This window comes from Berghia stephanieae, chromosome 2 (assembly GCF_034508935.2).
Source record: "Berghia stephanieae isolate SIO BIC M18660-M18661 chromosome 2, UCSD_Bste_1.3, whole genome shotgun sequence".
NCBI classification, from domain to species: domain Eukaryota; kingdom Metazoa; phylum Mollusca; class Gastropoda; order Nudibranchia; family Aeolidiidae; genus Berghia; species Berghia stephanieae.
This window is the reverse complement of record NC_088361.1, coordinates 119,173,790-119,191,683: the sequence shown is the minus strand read 5'-3', so window position 1 is coordinate 119,191,683 and position 17,894 is coordinate 119,173,790. Positions and strand designations below refer to the sequence as shown.

Genomic DNA, 17,894 nt, shown 5'->3' with positions numbered 1-17,894 from the left:
TATGTTAAGCAAGGAAATCCTTATATATATATTTGCCAGCCCAATTCCCTTTTAAACTTCATATAATTACGGTGCGTTAAAGCAAATTTGTTTTCAAATATATATAATTTTGCTATACGCAATCTTGAGGAAATACTTCTCTTTCCAAAGAAAATATATTACAGCGGATACTAGATAGACACGAGTAATTTCTGACGCATGGTTTGTACGTCTCTGACATGCTTTGTGCTTGCCGAAGTGGGTCTTTTGCGAGGAAACTCTAAAGCGCCGAACAACAATTTAATCAGAATAGTAAGAAAACACGTGGACCAGGCGCTGGTACAAGATAACGAAATATGAAAAAGTCTAAATGGAAGTATCAGATGACACAGTAAAATACTGGGGGAAAAAAATCATCTAAAATATTACTCGACTGAGAGTCAAACCTCAGACCTTTTGGTAAATAACCAGTCGTGCGACATTTGCACCACGGAGATCTCATAGCTGAAAATACCAAATGTATAGTATTCTTCACGAGAGTATTAAAGCTTTGGTGTGAATTCTATTTGAGTATTGTTACAATGAAGTGCGTTGAGACGAAGCTGGAGCTTAGCAGGTTTTGAAAGTTACCTCCATAATTAAAATTCAAATCAGCATCTATTAGAAACGTTATCCCAACAAAGAAAAATAAGAAATCAACGAAAACATGAGGCCGTTTACTTCTTTTTAAAAATTCGACAATAAAGCAACTCCCCGAGGTTAAAAATGCTCAGAGAATTTTCATCTATTTTCGTCGAGGCAGGTGGTCATTGGACTATTTCTTTTCCCTTGTCCTAATCAAAAACAGTTAACTCTGGAACACTTGTCGAACGAAAGGTCACACACTCTTGAAGAATCAAATACCACTAATAAATAAAAAAAAAAGAGCAGGTACCTTCAGTTCAGCAGATGGCGAAAACGGATTCTAAAAATAAATATCTCTTCTCTCTTAAAGAACTAAAAAAAAAACAGGATTTTGTAAGCTATAAATACCAGACAGGGCTCTAAACCGAAATCAACTAAAGCCAGAAAATGTATTATGGCTATCATGGTTTTTAAGACTAAACCCAAAAATAAACATACCTGTCATTCCCGAGTGGTATATTGACCGTAACCATATGTCATGTCAATGTGCCTAAAAATCCGAATAGCCTTTTAACATTCTTAAACCTTTGGAAAGAATTTGCAGCCTTGTAAAGCAATGACAATACGGAGTGGCACAAGAAGTTACAAGCGCGCAATCACTCAATCGAAATAAGAAATATTCCAAAGGTAGAAAAAGAGGCAAACCTGATATTGTCGTACAAGTAAACTCGTCCTTCAAAAAATCAAACGATTTTAAAAAGACGATGGATCAGTATTTGAAGGACGAGATTTCTGGCTAAATTAAAAAAAACTCGTTGCTTTCAGAGTAAGGCATGATACACAGGAGAGCAAAGAACCACAGACATAAATGATACATGTCAAAATTGAAGCCATATTATCCTTTATCCCCTGAAACCTGTCTTTAATACTTATCATAATATGTATATGGCTGAAATATTATGATTAATACAGAGGACCACGAACCGAACACGCTTGAAACGAAATTATGAAAATGACGAAGGCAAGTCCGTGTCCCATTATTATTTCCCCTGTGAATTGAGGAACTACTGAAGAAGAATTAGGTAGTTTTTGTTTGCCCGGGTTTTTACTTCAGATCAGTGCTCCATGGCACTACGACAAGAACAAGAACAAGAGCAACAACAATGATGATGATAATAATAATAATAATAATAATAATAATAATAATAATAATAATAATAATAATGATAGTGATATAATAATAATATAATAATAATAATAATAATAATAATAAATAGTGATAATAATAAAAGTGATGACGATGGTGATAATAATAGTGGTGATGATAATAATAACAACAACAACAACAATAAAAATAATAATAATAATAATAATAATAATAATAATAATAATAATAATAAATAATAATAATAAAATAAATAATAATAATAATAATAACATAATAATAATAATAATAATAATAATAATAATAATAATAATAATAATAATAATAATAATAATAATCATCATCATCTCTATCCTAATGGGGATCAGATCACGTGACAACAAAACAAGGAACACTACAAGGAATTTTGTTACAGGACAAGGAAACATTGAAACGAGATCGGGAATAGCGGACCTACATTCTCTAAAAAAAAAAATCAATCAAAAGAAACAAAAATTCGTGGAACTACGAATATGTTGGCTCCATCCTCGGTGCAAATTAAGCAACTCAAATTCAATAAATCAAGTCGGAAATGAAAACACGGCATTAAATCCCATAGGACAAGGACTTGGAAACGTTATTCAGTCTTTCTGAGGGTAAATTGGTCGCTTACAGAGCTAGAATTAGTGACTGGTATTATTCTCCCTTAGAAAAGTACATTTTAAAAAATAAATTGCAAGCAGACAGGTCTTAAATTATAATTACAGATTATATAGAAGGCGTGTGTGAGTATATTGAAATGACGTTTTAGTTTTAATATGTTTTTTGTTTGTTTTTAAGGGTTTTACGGCGCTAGCAACACATTAAAGTCATATCAGCGCCAGTAAAAATGAAGAAAATGGGAAAGTAAAAAGTTCTAGAATTACAATTAAAGTACCCAAGAAAAAGGAAGACAAAGGGGAATTGGTTCAAATAGGAAACAGATGTAGATTCCAAGAGCACACCATCAAAACACTTAGTTTGAGATCACCTAAAAGTCTCATCCAGACACAAACACAGGTCCCCACTAAGAGGAATACACTCGAATGTTTACAAATGATATATATAATATGTATACAAAACATAATACAGTGCATAACAGAGAGATGATTTACAAGGAAAAAATATCATCTCCCAAAACTAATTATACATTTGACTGTTTCCCTCTCAGTCCAGGGTCAGGACAAAACCAATTAATCTCATTCTAAGACAAGACAGAAAGCATGTTGGAAAACAGATATAGGGGGAAAGAAGACACAGTTCCGTAAGTACCTCCCTGCCCACTATGGGAGGTAGGAACCCCACCCAGAGTTTTAATAATAAATTCGTTGACAAATATTCTAACATCAGGAAATATCATAGGCACGGTCTAATGTTGCCCCCCCCCCCCCCCCCCAATAAAAAACAAAACAAAACAACCAAAAAACAAAAACTGCCAACCCCCCTCCTCCTCCCAAAACAAAACAAAACGACTCTAACCGAAACATTGACGAAGCATGCTTCCTGACAATGCTTCGCGACAATAATCGGGCATGGGACGTGAACATAATAATATTTGCGTGAATGGTAATTTAACATTGATTGTATTGGGCAATGTTGTCTTTGGTTAAAGAGTGTTCCAAAATATCAATGAGCCAATTTTTTAAAAAAATATTTTAAAAATATAGCTTTTATATAGCGCAATATCCACTAAATGTGCTCAAAGCGCTTTACAAAGGGTCCCTGACCAACAGCAACACGTAACATGAATCAACGAGACATGACGCCTGTAAGGCTATATTACAATTATTTTCCGACAGAGACAACGCTGTTGACGACCAGGTGCTCATTTTACACCTGAGTACGGTGAGAGAATGTGAGTATAGAGTCTTTTCCAAGGACTCAACTATGCGCCGAGCGAGGCTCGAACCCAGGACCTTCCGATCCGAAAGCGAGTGTCATACCACAAGACCACATAGCCGTCAATAACAGTTTCGGGTTTCAGACCTGTTAATGAGTACACGTCGGACATGGAGCAATAAACATAAGACGTGAGAGATAAGAGGATGGAGTTGTGTTATGGCGAATAAATATTATATTTATGTTGTTTTGTTTATTCGCCCCGACCACGCCATTCTCTCGTCTCACATTAGTCTTTAGTGTCTTATTATTCATCGCGATATGTTGACAAAGGGGAAACCCGAAACGTCCATCACGTGTAGCTGTGAATTAAACCGAAACCACTATCATGTTTAGTCATTACTGTTCACGTCACTGGATAAGATAGTATGCGCTTGACTAGGGAGCTCACAACATTGCCATCCGGAAGTATAACGGACCAACTCACAAAACTTTGTGTAACCATGATCGTTTATAGTCTGGTTTATACAGTTTAGAAAGAATTACTCATAAACGCGGATGGCAAAAAAAAATAACAAAGACCTGAGTGACGTCAACTTTGAACTATCAAAAGAACAAAATGTAAACAACCTACCGTTTCATTCACATGGACGGGTCTGTTACTGAAACATATCCCTTTGCAAAAGCTCTCATAGCGTCTGGCCCGTGATTTGTTGTTGAGAAGTTCAATGTTATCCCCGTGAGTTTCGTGGAAAAGTAGCGGCGGGTAAGCCCTGCCCGAACCCGAGTCTCCAGAATTACCTGTTGAAACAACAAACAAAATACAATGGATTAGTATAATTAATCGACAAAATAAAAATGTTGAAGGTCGGTGGGATCGAAGGCGGGGAATGGGGACGAATTATGTCCCCCCCCCCCCCCCCCAATATGTGCTCGTCACATTGGTCTCATTGCAATCAAAAAGTGCTCAAAATAACCTACATCATAAAAAGTGTTCAATTTTCGAAAAGAATAACATTACAATTTGTCATTGTATTCAGTTTGACCCAATGATGTGTTTACAACTTTCATAAACAAAGCAGTGTGATTACTTATTTATGGATAGTTCGAAGATGACGTCACTCAAGCCTTTGTTGTTATATTTTGCCATCCGCGTTTGTGAGTAATGCTCACTGTACTGTATTATCCTGACTATAAACGTTCATGGATACACACGGTTTTGTGTGTTGGTCCGTTATACTTCCGGATGGCAATGTTATGAGCTTCTTAGCCAAGCGCATACTATCTATTAAGACTGCATGCAACAAATCTTGTGATCAATGACTCGCGGTTGGACGAAAGCCTGATATAGAATGCTCCCATTATTCGTTAAGACCAGAATATGTTAAACACAAGGCGCCGTTAGTAATATTAATTAGTAAAGAATAATATCTGTTTCATACAAATCTTTTCAGATTTTTATCATTCACCAGTGAGTGCCTCATCCCTAAGTTGTTACCTAGATTTGAGTTACGTGCTGACTGATCATCGATTCTTCTTAATTAAGCAAGATAATACGCTTCAACAGTCGTAACGTCACTTCCCTCGTAATGACGCATGGTAACTTAGTAACTGGCTCAAAACTATCGGAACAATGGCGGACGCCCTTATGAAATATTTCTCTGACAAGCATAAAAGCGTATCCAGAGGGGATAAAACATTATAAATCTGATCATGTTTTGACTTTTACACATTCTGATCACAAGACATTTGAAAAGTTCTAGCCAGCATGAAGAATAAAAAGTACAGATTTTCTTTGTTTAGAACCACGATAGCTGCCGTTGCAGGGCGACATGACATCAGACTATTGAATCCAATTTTGGTGAGGTATGTAAATACCAAAGGATATGAAAGACTACGTCGATATTAAATTCGAATATTTCTTGTCAAGGATATATATTATACCAATCCTGGCTGAATTTTGTTTCTCTCTAAAACTGTCTCAAACATCCACGCCGTGTTTCACCATGTTGTGCATTGCGCTAAGCAACTAATTGCCACAACAGTAATAAATCTCTGTTGTCTCAGGTGCAATTTCGTTATAGCGTAACCAGTATATTTTTTACCCATTAAAACGTCGGATTTGTGAAACACTCTCAAGTCCGATCGGACAAATATAGCTGGTTATTTACAAACACTAGAATGAAGGAACATGACATCATTCTGCTCTTTGTTATTCTTTTCCGACCGCTAGTTGAGTAATTCTCATTAGATACACTCAATCAGACTTTAAACTTTAATTTAAAGGTTACACATAGTTTTCTGTACGATTGATCAGGCGTCTAGAACTATTGATAGTATGCGCTTAGCTAAGAAGCTCATAACATTGCCATCCGGAAATACAACGGACCAACACACAAAACTCTGTGTAACTATGAACTTTTATAGTATGGATAATACAGTAAACTGAGAATTACTCATAAACGTGGATGGCAAAAAAAACAATAACAAAGACCCGAGTGACGTCAACTTAATTCTATCCCTACTGAGCATTTTACTTATATTATGTAAATCATCGATGGTAATACCGAAAAGTTCGACAGTATAGCACTAACTGCCGTTGTTTACACTCGGACGATAGTCCGAGGGGTGTGGTTATGTCCTCTTCCACTAGATGACTATTGTATCACGTTAAGTAACAAATGTTGACTGATACAGCATAACATTATATTCTAGTCCGAGTGAATTAATCCTGCAAGGATCTAGGCAAAAAACTAAATTTTTAAAAAGGATGAGGAAAAAGTAGACAAAAAATGTAATGACAAAACCAAAACCACACACAAACACACGCACACACCACACACACATACACAAATATACAAATAAAACTACACAACTTAATCAAATGTTTTCATTCCTGAAATAGTTGAATACGTCTATATATATACGTGTATTATGAAAACGTATTTATTAAAAAAAAACAAAACCCCAGAAAGAACAGTAGACCAACACGGAACTGTCTGTGTTGTAAACAAAATAGTGAAAACACACGAACAAAAGATGGACCAAATGGGGATATGGAGGAATTTTGAGCGGACAGCAGCATTAAGACCAATTATTTATGTGGCAGTGCAGCGATGAATGGGTCGGGAATCCCCATCGTATTTCATATCACCACTAGTTACTCCACTCATGCCGATAACATGCGACGGGCTGGTGTGTCTAGACTGATAAACTTTTTATCTTATCGCCTACTCACATGTGGACAGACTTAACAGGGGTGCCATGGCATAGACGAATGCACGTACGTGACTGCAACATAGGAACACACGGGCATCCATGTTTGCACGTCAACATCTATAGTAATGGCAAGGCATTGGCTGATTTAACATAACAATTAAGTAGTGATGCCATCTATATGACTAATAATATATCTACTTATACAACATCATAACAACACAATAAACACACTAACTACTACTACTACTACTACTACTACTACTACTACTACTACTACTACTACTACTACTACTACTATTATATAATAATAACAATAATAATAATAATAATAATAATAATAATATAATAATAATAATAATAATAATAATAATAATAATAATAATAATAATAATAATAATAAATAATAATAATAATAATAATAATAATAATACTTTATTGCATCCCAAAAAGGAAATTTTTTTGTACAGACGTGTTATAATTTACACATAAGATAAAAATACAATGGAAATAGGATGTACCTATATATATAAAAAAGGAGCAGCTCTATAACCAGAGCTGCGCTTTATAATATGAATAATTTCAACACATGTCACTATAAATTGAAAATTGAAAAGATTGCAAAACAAATAAATTAATAAATTAATATTTATATTTTAAAAAAGTAAAAATGAGAAATAATTATATAAAATGATTATTGCTTGTTGTTATAAAGCCTAATACTGGACGGCAGAAAAGATTTTCGGTGTCTCTCTGTTTTCGTTGAAATAGAGAAAGGGCGACCACTTCTTTCTGACATAATAATTGATGGTCTTAGTGGGTGATACTGGTCATTTAATATTTTAGTTATTTTATTTATACAAAATTTCTCGTATAAAAGATCTACATCGTCAACATCATTTATATAGCGTTTAATGGATTTTTTAATATTTGAATTTATTTTGTTTTATTTTGTTCCTTTCCACTGCTAAGCAATTGCCTCCCCAAGCTGTTATACAAAATGACAAAACACTTTCGATTACTGCTCTATAAAATAATGTGCAGAGGGTTTTATCTATTCTAAACTGAGAGAGTTTCGATAAAAAATATGTACGTCTGCACATCTTATGCCTAATTATTTTCAAGTGTTCATCCCACTTGAGCCTGTCATCAATCGTTACACCAAGGTATTTGTAGTGAGGAACTCGCTGGACGAATTGGTCCTTTAATTTTAACGGTTCTATCGGTTCCTTCACTCTCCTAAAGTCAATCACTAGCTCCTTTGTCTTGCTTATGTTAAGCTCTAGGTGGTGGGCATCACACCAAGACACAAATCTATCAATTTCTTGCCTATAAGCCACTTCGTTGCCATTTGTTATGAGGCCTTGAAGAGCGGTGTCATCTGCAAACTTTATTAAAGGTACACTCAGGTTTTGACTTCTACAGTCATTCGTGTATATTGTGAATAATACAGGGGACAATACACAACCTTGAGGAGCACCAGTATTTGTAGTTATACAGGAAGATTTGTTTTGCCCTAATTGAACATATTGTGCTCCTCCGTAAGAAATTCGAGCACCCAAGCAATTATATACTTGTTTAAATTCAGACTAGTCAATTTTTGAACAACCAACTGAGGTTGCATTGTATTGAACGCTGAAGAAAAATCTGCAAAAAGCAATCTGCAATAGCTCCTAGCGTGATCTAGATGCCTGTAGATGTTGTTTGTAAACAGCAAAATGGCATCCTCTACGCCACGTCCTGGTTTGTAAGCAAATTGATGACTATCACTCAATGGCATAAACTGATTCCTAATTTTAACAAGAACAAGTTTTTTTTAAGATTTCATGACTATTGAAGTCAGTGCAACAGGTCTGAGATCGTTCATAGTTTCAAGTTTTTCTTTTTTTGGAACAGGAATAATTTTTGAAGTTTTCCAAATTTCAGGGATTGAAACGCATTGGAGGGACCAGTTAAAAATATGTGTATAAATACTACTACTACTACTACTACTACTACTACTACTACTACTACTACTACTACTACTACTACTACTACTACTACTACTACTACTACTACTACTACTACTACTACTACTACTACTACTACTACTACTACTACTACTACTACTACTACTACTACTACTACTACTACAATTGAATGATCCTATGAGGCTTTGTGGTCTTTCTGGCCGGAAAGTCACGTTTCCGAATCCCACTACAAGCGGCAAATTTGAGTAAATGGAAAAGACTCTTTACTCGCATTCTCCAACCGCACTTTGGAGTAGAATGAGTATCCTGGTGGTTTCTAACGAAAAAAAAAATATAAAAAAGAAGAGAAAGAAGAAGAAGAAGAAGAAGAAGAAGAAGAAGAAGAAGAAGAAGAAGAAGAAGAAGAAGAAGAAGAAGAAGAAGAAGAAGAAGAAGAAGAAGAAGAAGAAGAAGAAGAGAGAGAGAAAATAAGTAGGAGTGAAATATCTGTTCAATCTTACAGTTATCGTTTAACATTATAACAAGTGTAACTAAATGACAAATTGCCATATTTATGGACAATAAAGATCTATTATTATTATTATTATTATTATTATTATTATTATTATTTATTATTATTATTATTATTATTATTATATTAAGAAAAGAGAAGAAGAAGAAGAAAAAGAAGAAGAAGAAGAAGAAGAAGAAGAAGAAGAAGAAGAAGAAGAAGAAGAAGAAGAAGAAGAAGAAGAAGAAGAAGAAGAAGAAGAAGAAGAAGAAAAAGAAGAAGAAGAAGAAAAGACATTAAAGAAATTGTAATAGCTTAGCAGAAGTCATGTCTTATTAGTTTGGGATCCCGTGTCAAATACTTTGAGCATATTTAGTATATATTGCACTATATAAAAGCTCAAGTTTTAACCCCCCCCCCCCCCCCCCCATTCCCTCCCTGTAATGGCATTTTCTGAACTAGCTAATCATACATTTATTTTATCACAATGAAACAACAAATTGTGTGTATAGAAGGAACGAAATTGATGTCACTCTACTCTCTATTGTTTTTTTCTATTTCTTCTTTTTATTTTTTGCAAGCCATCTTTATGAGTAGCTATCACCATTCCAATCAATCAGACTATAAACGGTCAAAGTCACACACAGTTTTGTGTTGGTACGATATATCAGGCTGGCGGATGTTGTGAGAATTTTGGCGAAATGCATAGCATCAATATTTGAGTGTGAGAAAGGAGTTGTTTTTTTTAAATCTGAAGGGTTTGGCGGCGCTTGCGAAGCATAACTGGAGCAGTCATAGAATTCTAGACTTAGAAGTAAAAGTACCAAAGAATAAGACACAGCGGACAAGTTTCAATAATGGACAGAAGAAGATTCCAAGAGCATACGATCAGTCTACTGTGTTTCAAGATCATCTTAAAGTCTATACAGGAAATTTTGTAAAGGATCGATTGGAGACAGCTACCTTCTTTTGCCAATCTAAAATCATTGCTGACGATGGTAATTTAATGAGGGTTGGTCACAGTCACATGAGTAAAAAAAAAAAAAAAAGGAACGGAAATTCCCACACATGAGTCAATTATCGAACAAAAGCCAAAGGCGGGCTGTGATGAGAAAAAATAAGTGACGTGGGCAAATGTAGCCGAACTCTCATGCACTACAACTTTTATACAAATCAGTATAAACAGTGCACTGCTCGTTTACGAGCGCCTAAAACACAGTCCAAAGTCATAATATGATGTGTTGTGGTATCTCATCTTAAGCGCCGTCCCTTCATGCACATTGTAATAATAATTTGGTAAACTGAAGATCCGTTAATAATCTAGATGTCTTTTCCATTGTTGCCAATAATTCTGGAGGCAAAAATTTACTGAACCTTTACGCAAACACATTGACCGGAGCAAGACTCTAACATGCAAACACTAGTCATAGAGTACCTACATGAAAAACTCTCAGGGGCACAACAATGACCGCCACCACCGCTGCAGTCTAAGTGAAGAGAGAGGTGACGGCGGTTGAGGTCCGCCCTGGAGAGCTGAGGTCGTGTGATGACCAGCTGATTGGGTACATTGATTCCTGTCCACAATTCCTCCTGACACGAGCCTGAAGATGTGACTTCCAATGACTGAGATCGTTTCAACTCGTCCCGACGCCTACGCCTACAACGAATAGCACTTTGAGGTGACTGTGGGTCTACAGCAACGAAAGACGAGGTCGAGGAAGAGCCATTGTGGGAAGAAAATGGCGAAGAAGGTTCAGATCTAAGTCGGACTAATTTTGGTCGGCAAATCTTTTTGATAACAACCCCATTAGCTTGTTGTGTATGCTGAGTAGGCAGTCCGAACTGAGGAAGATCACCTCCTCCAGCCACCATGCACGCTGGTCGATCTAAACTAGCCAACTGAGGCTCGGATCGAAACGTGGATGGTAATGAGACAGACACACATTTTTCGTTTTTCAAATTTTGATTTTGTGGAGAAGTTGGGCTGTCAAGAATTGGAGGGGCCTTAACACCCAGGGACGGAGAGGGTGGTAGACCATTTCTATTATTGTCATAAGGCGACGACGGGGTGGGAGGTCTTTCGCTACTGGGAGATCTAGCAGTCAGGCTTGTTGAAGACATCGTCCGTCTGTTGTGGAAACTAGAAATTGCTTGCTGTCCTTCACGATCAGACGATGGCGCAGAAGTGAGAGGACCAGCAGAAGGAGGTCTACTCAAATTACTATTGTTGACATTGTTGTAAACAGCCGCCGAAGTTGGACTACCTGGTTTGGAGGACGGAGAACTTGATGATGCTGATCGCCGAAGAGGGTGGGGGCTTGAGCATGTCGTGGGAAAGTCAAAAGTTCCTGATAGATTGGAGAGCTCAACCCAAGAAGCTCGATGGCGACTGCGTGCAGGAGAGGGAAACCCCCTATGCTCCTGTTGAGGACTGTGTAATTCCGTGAATCCAGTGGGAGGTCGTGATCGACTTTCGTGCCATGACATCCGATCACGAAACGGAGATGATGAAGGAATGCGTGAATGATTGACTTGTGCTGGTCTTCGATGGGATACGGGGGAGCTCTCTGCTCTCGCTGACGTCATCTGAATATGCCCACCCCCGTTGCGTGGAACGGAAGGAGAATTGGGAAGACTCGAGTGTGGTGAGGAGCGTTTAGGGTAATCAGCGATGTCCTGTCTGCTGTGAGACCGGGCAACAGGTGGGGGATGCTTGTGTTGCTGAAACTGTTGTGACTGAGCTTGTGGGTGCGATGAACAACGCTGAAGTTGTTTATGAGAGTGTTGCTGTATCGATTGCGGTCGATCTTGTTGTTCGTGTGCTTGTTGATGGTGTAGTCTTTGCTGTAGAGTATTGACTTGTTGGTGGTGTTGAATAGGTTGATGATGTTGTGACAGCGATTGTTGTTGTTGCTGTGGTTGTTGATGGTGATGACTGCTATTGAGCTGTGCCTGCCGCCGCTGAAGTTGCTGTTGAGATTGTTGGTTATTTTGTTGCTGTTGAGGATGTTGTTGGACATGACCATCGTGGAGCCCTGACTCGGCTTGTTGCTCAGATGAATATCTTTGGTTAGATGATGGACTCTGGTGTTGTTGATGGTTGTTTGGAGAAGTATCATTTGATGATATAGATATAACTCGGTGCTGAACATTGTGCCTCTTTGTCACAGAGAAGCGGTCGAAAAGAAAATTTTCCATATCATCGAAAATGCCCATAATAATGTCTGGTTCTGATGTACGGTCTCATCCAAACCAACGACAGAAATATATATCAAACTACCATGTCAGAGCAAGAAACTGATACCATTTATATTTTAAGAGTATTCTATACCATCCAAGCAATCCCAACTATTCGCTCCATTGAATAACACCTGACCGCGCCAACTACACATAACGTATGGCACTATTTTTCCTAACGCATAACATACATGACTTAATTCCACTATAACAACAATCATCAGAGGAAAAAAGAGCAACTTCTTTGTTCTCACCCATCGATAGACTTTTTACAGCTGGTAAATAAAAATCTAATTCCCCTTTTTGCTCCCACAAACAATAATTTAAAAGAAATAAAAGAGATAAGATAAACGAAAATAAGTCAAGAAAACAATAAAATAGTTATCTCCAGTAAAATGAACCGGGTGGATCCCGTTCGTTCGTTGGTTTGTTCAAGGCTGTGATTACTTCACCAGGTGTTCTTACCAAGGTGTCTTGCCAACTTTGATCTCATGTAGGAGGCCAACGGTGTTCTTTTAGCGTTTTACGCTGTAAAAACATTACAATTACACACTCCGTCTAAATCAGCTGCTATGGTGTATTATTATGTAAAAAGGGCATTCCGTCATCATACGAATATCCCTCCTCAGTGATAATCCATATATCGAAAGAGCGAAGATAGAAAAAATCAGGCACATAAACAAAAAATATCATCAGCACACCGAATTAATTTAAAATATATTATGGATCCGAGGCTGCATAAACATTTCAGTTACCGTCAAACATCAAATATCGATATATCAGACTTCAAAGTTTATCATCAATATTATGCATATTGTATTGACATAATAATATAGGGAAATGTACGTTTTCAATTGTTCCCCTGAGGGTTAAATTGCCGTTTTAATGGAGGCTTTTAACAATAAATGCTAACAATCCAAACTTTTTTGAATAGTTACAAGCCATTTACTTTCAAATAAAGTGAAACACCATTTCCACTAAGGCACCCGAAAATAATCCACTTATTCAACGCAATGCAGTATTATAAATACATCGATACACTTCTCCTTTCAAAGAATAACATCTATGAGATTTATTCGGAAAGTACAAGTAAAACATACATGGTGCAACCGTTGAGAATTAAACGTGAAATAAAAACATAAACAAGACCACCGACATGTCTGCTAATACAGATGGTGCGTACACTGGTAACGGTTCCAAATGGCTATGCGTGAGTGCCGAGTAGGAATAGAAATAGACAGAAGACGATGACGATGGTGCTCATGATGATGCTGATTGCTGCTGGCTGTTTGGCAGTGATGCCAGGGTACCAGCCAGGTATCACACATCATCATAACACACACCTACTCGTCTCGAGCCAGGTATAATGACTGAAATGCAGCCAAACTTTGTATCTCGTAGAGACGAGAAGCAAAAGGTAACCACAGAATTGGACCCGAATTCTATGAGCTCAGTTGGTGGAGTACTTGGCTCATACGGACCAAGATAGAATCCGAGTACAGCCAGTCCCCTATCTCTCCCCCCCCCCCCCTACCCATTCATCCCACGTTAAATGCATAGCGGTGACTGACTGAATCGCTGGGTCCCTGTTAGACCTGGTGGGAATACAATTGCGCTCCATTCCAAGGGCACAAAACTCTGTCAATGTCAGTTTCAAACCCTTGAAACCGAAATTATGTTATCATTTCAAGGACCTCCGTACCCCTAAGCCTACTTTAAAAAAAAAAAAAAAGAGAATAAAAAAGAAACGGTTTAAACTTTGTTACTATTTAAAAACATATCAATTTGGTTAAAACGACACACCTCCTTCTCAAAGTTTGCTTCGACAGCACTATGGATCGAATGACGTTGACATTCATTAGCTCTTTATCATTGATAAATAGACAGATAATGGTAATTTGTAATCAAATACTATGATAGAACAAACCACTCGCTAATAACCCAATTCCGTTAACAATTAAATCATCGATTTAAAAAAACCGTTATTGTAGAAAGAAAGGGAAAATCCGCTACTCAGATTACATTACTTTGGAAAAATAATTTTTTTAAACGATAACAAAATGCCAAAAATTTAACATGATTTTGGTATCCTATGCAGTAGTGCTGGCAGCACAATTTGTAGCCTCGACATAGACAATAATAATAGCAGACGAATATTGTAGGTTTGGTTATTTAGAGCAAGAAACGGCTTCCCGTTGTGAGGGAAGACGGGCAGAGGATTATATTTAATTGGCAGCATGCTAGGGGCACGATCGATGTTTACAACTATCAGTCCATGCAGATGCTAAATTAAATTTGTTATTCCGACAAAGTCCTCGTTATAACTATGTTTACAGGGCATGTAACAAGTTTGTAACGCGTTAAAACATTTAGTATAATAACTGACTATTCTTTTAGAAATCAAAATAAATAATAGAAATGAAGAGACCAAGGAACAGAAAAACTTGCCAGTCGATATATATATACACGAGGAAAACAAAGAAAGACAGAAACAAGACAGGAGGAGGAGGAGTCCGAGTCTGTGGGTGGAAAGGAAAAAGAGCTACAAAGAAGAAGAAGAAGAAGAAGAAGAAGAAGAAGAAGAAGAAGAAGAAGAAGAAGAAGAACAACAACAACAACAACAACGGGTGGAGGAGGAGCGGGAGGAAGATGCAGAAGAGAAGCAACATTGTGGTGAGGAACATACACACACACACAAGAGAGAGAGAGAGAGAGAGAGAGAGAGAGAGAGAGAGAGAGAGAGAGAGAGAAAGAGAGAGAGAGAGAGAGAGAGAGAGAGAGAGAGAGAGAGAGAGAGAGAGAGAGAGAGAGAGAGACCATAATATGTATTTGTGTGTAGCCTTCTATTTTCATCCATCTATTACTGTCTATTGGACTGTAAAGAGGTACAGACGCATATCCATCAATGCTTACTTTCTCTTCAAATGCGGCGTACAATACCTTAACAGATTAAACTTCAGTCTCTGCAAACAGGTAAACCATGCCAAGAGGCTAATAACTTTTCTAATCTAATCTCACGTTGCTATGAACTATTTTTCTTCAAAACTCCTTTACTTTTCTATTATTTTCTTAAAGCATTTAAAGGCGCGGTTGTAATTCTCCGCTGAACTTGACGTCACTCGTATCATTATCACCAACAAAGCGTAATCCGATCGGACTTCCCTGATACTCCTCTCACTTAATGAACAATGACACAATCTAAAGTTATAATCGGATAGTGAGAAAAATCGCAATATGAAAGTGATTCAGTCTCGCCGAGAATGGGTTAAACACGATATATTATCTGTATTCCTTTTTTAATGCCACTGCCAACTGTACTAAATGCATTGCATTGAAGAGTGTCAAATTGTTATCAGCAACGTTTAACCGAAACCCGATGATACGAAAGCCTCTTTATCCTTACAAAATATGTACGCACGTCACTGATTGACAGCGATACAACATTCATTCAAGAAAACAGCACATCACTTGTAACTATTCCCGATACCACAGAATACAGATTATATATATATATATATATATATATATAATATATATATATATATATATATATATATAATATATATATATATATATATTATATATATATTATTAATTATGTTGATATAATTTTTAAAAAATAAATCGGTAAGTACGAGAAGCATTTCAAGCTTTTGTCTCCTACCCATCCCCCTCAAAAAGTGAATAAATAAAAAAACCGCCCCCGAGTAAAATTGATTTCACCTCGTTTCGAAAGAAACTCTGAAAATCTCTCGAAAAGTTGATCTCATACCTCCAACAAACAGCCTTTTGACTTTACAAAGGTAGTGCCCCCCTCATGCAAAATGCCAAATATGTGATTAGTTAAAATACTCAAATAATTCAGGCATATATACAAGGACATAAATACCAAAGTCTTAGCACCAGTGGGTTCAATATGCACCGGTTAACCCATAATGATCTAAATAGAGAAAGGTAACGCCATAACATTGCGTTCCGTGGGTCCAATCTCAAGAAATAATCTTTGAGATGCACTCCCGGGAAGAATGCCGTAATGGCACTGGGATCTGTCTAATCTTTCTAAAACTGGGGGCATCAAACCGTTACTACCAGTACCGCTGCCAAAATAATCAACCCAGGACGGTTTGAGAGATGTTAGCTAGCCTAGAATACACCCCATCTTCGAAAGTCGTCAACTACAGCTGATCAGATGGATCTGTTGAATATTTCTGGCATATTTAAAAACAGCAAGAGGAAGGTCGTAATCATCATAGTGAAAATAATAATAATAATAATAATAATAATAATAATAATAATAATAATAATAATAATAATAATAATAATAATAATAAGAAGAAGAAGAAGAAGAAGAATAATAACGATGATGATGATGATGATGATGCACGTAAAAATAATTATACTCTCTCGCAGTACGGCTAGGATTATGTTTAATTCATGTTGCACTCTTTTATACATCGCACGCCATCAATTAATTTTCCCAAACCAAAGAATCAAAATGTAATGTTTTACATTTGATATTTTACTTTTCAAGCACCAACGATGGGAATGAACGTATCGACTTTCATCAAGTGACTAACCAGGGCCCGTTTTCGTGAACGCGGAAGAGCGCTTAGGAGTTGAAAGAATCGGATTTCGTGTGAGCTGACTAAGCAAGTCCCAGACAAAAATCACGACACCTAAGTTTGGCCAAGTTTTAGTTTTAGTCATTTGCTGAGACCCGACTTCAAGCTCAGTCTGAGACTCATTACTAGGATACATCAAAGCGTCGACAAGATATTTTTTTGATTGAAAGAGCTTCGATTCCGAAGAAAATACGTCGTTTACGAATGACAGAGGAAAAACGTGTCCTGTTGCTATTGACACTGGCTTAAAAAAAAACTATAAGATACGTGCAGATCGTCGAAAGTACACATTTTTGTGAGTAAAAACTAAACAAAAATATGAATCTAATCAGCTCGCGAGTTGCGAGTGAAAACAGACTCGAAATCGAAGGGTTTGCGTCAAAGGAAAAAAACCAAAAACAAACAAAAAACCCCAAAAACGATTAGAAAGTATAGTTGAGACAAAAGTTATTCTGCTGTCATTGTAACTGACTGAAATAATGTGAACCATCAAAACACACTTTCTATTTTGATTGTTTTTCATTGTCTTTTATTTTTAAAACTTCTTTGACAGTAACAGTAGACCATGCACATAATTGTTGTCTATCAGTTGACAGTCAATATCACGTGATTTGATTCATCATGGCAAAAGTAAGTTCAAATATGAAACGGAACGAAATATTATATATACCGGATGTGTTGCTAATTTCCTCTTTGGAAATCTTTTGCGTTGAAAGTATGAAGGCTGGTATCTT

General features: G+C 36.8%; 1 protein-coding gene across 1 annotated transcript in view; it reads right to left on the bottom strand.

The window, feature by feature from the left end:
• Positions 1 to 13,853, bottom strand: part of LOC144966416 (uncharacterized) — a 42,961-nt gene extending 29,108 nt beyond the window's left edge. The window contains exons 1-2 of the mRNA XM_078902839.1: positions 10,741 to 13,853; positions 4,260 to 4,426 (exon numbers count right to left, since the gene is read on the bottom strand). Coding sequence (XP_078758965.1) covers positions 4,260 to 4,426; positions 10,741 to 12,517 — 1,944 coding nt within the window. The 5' untranslated portion in view covers positions 12,518 to 13,853. The remainder of the gene's footprint in view (positions 1 to 4,259; positions 4,427 to 10,740) is intronic.
• Between the last annotated feature and the right edge of the window lie 4,041 nt (positions 13,854 to 17,894).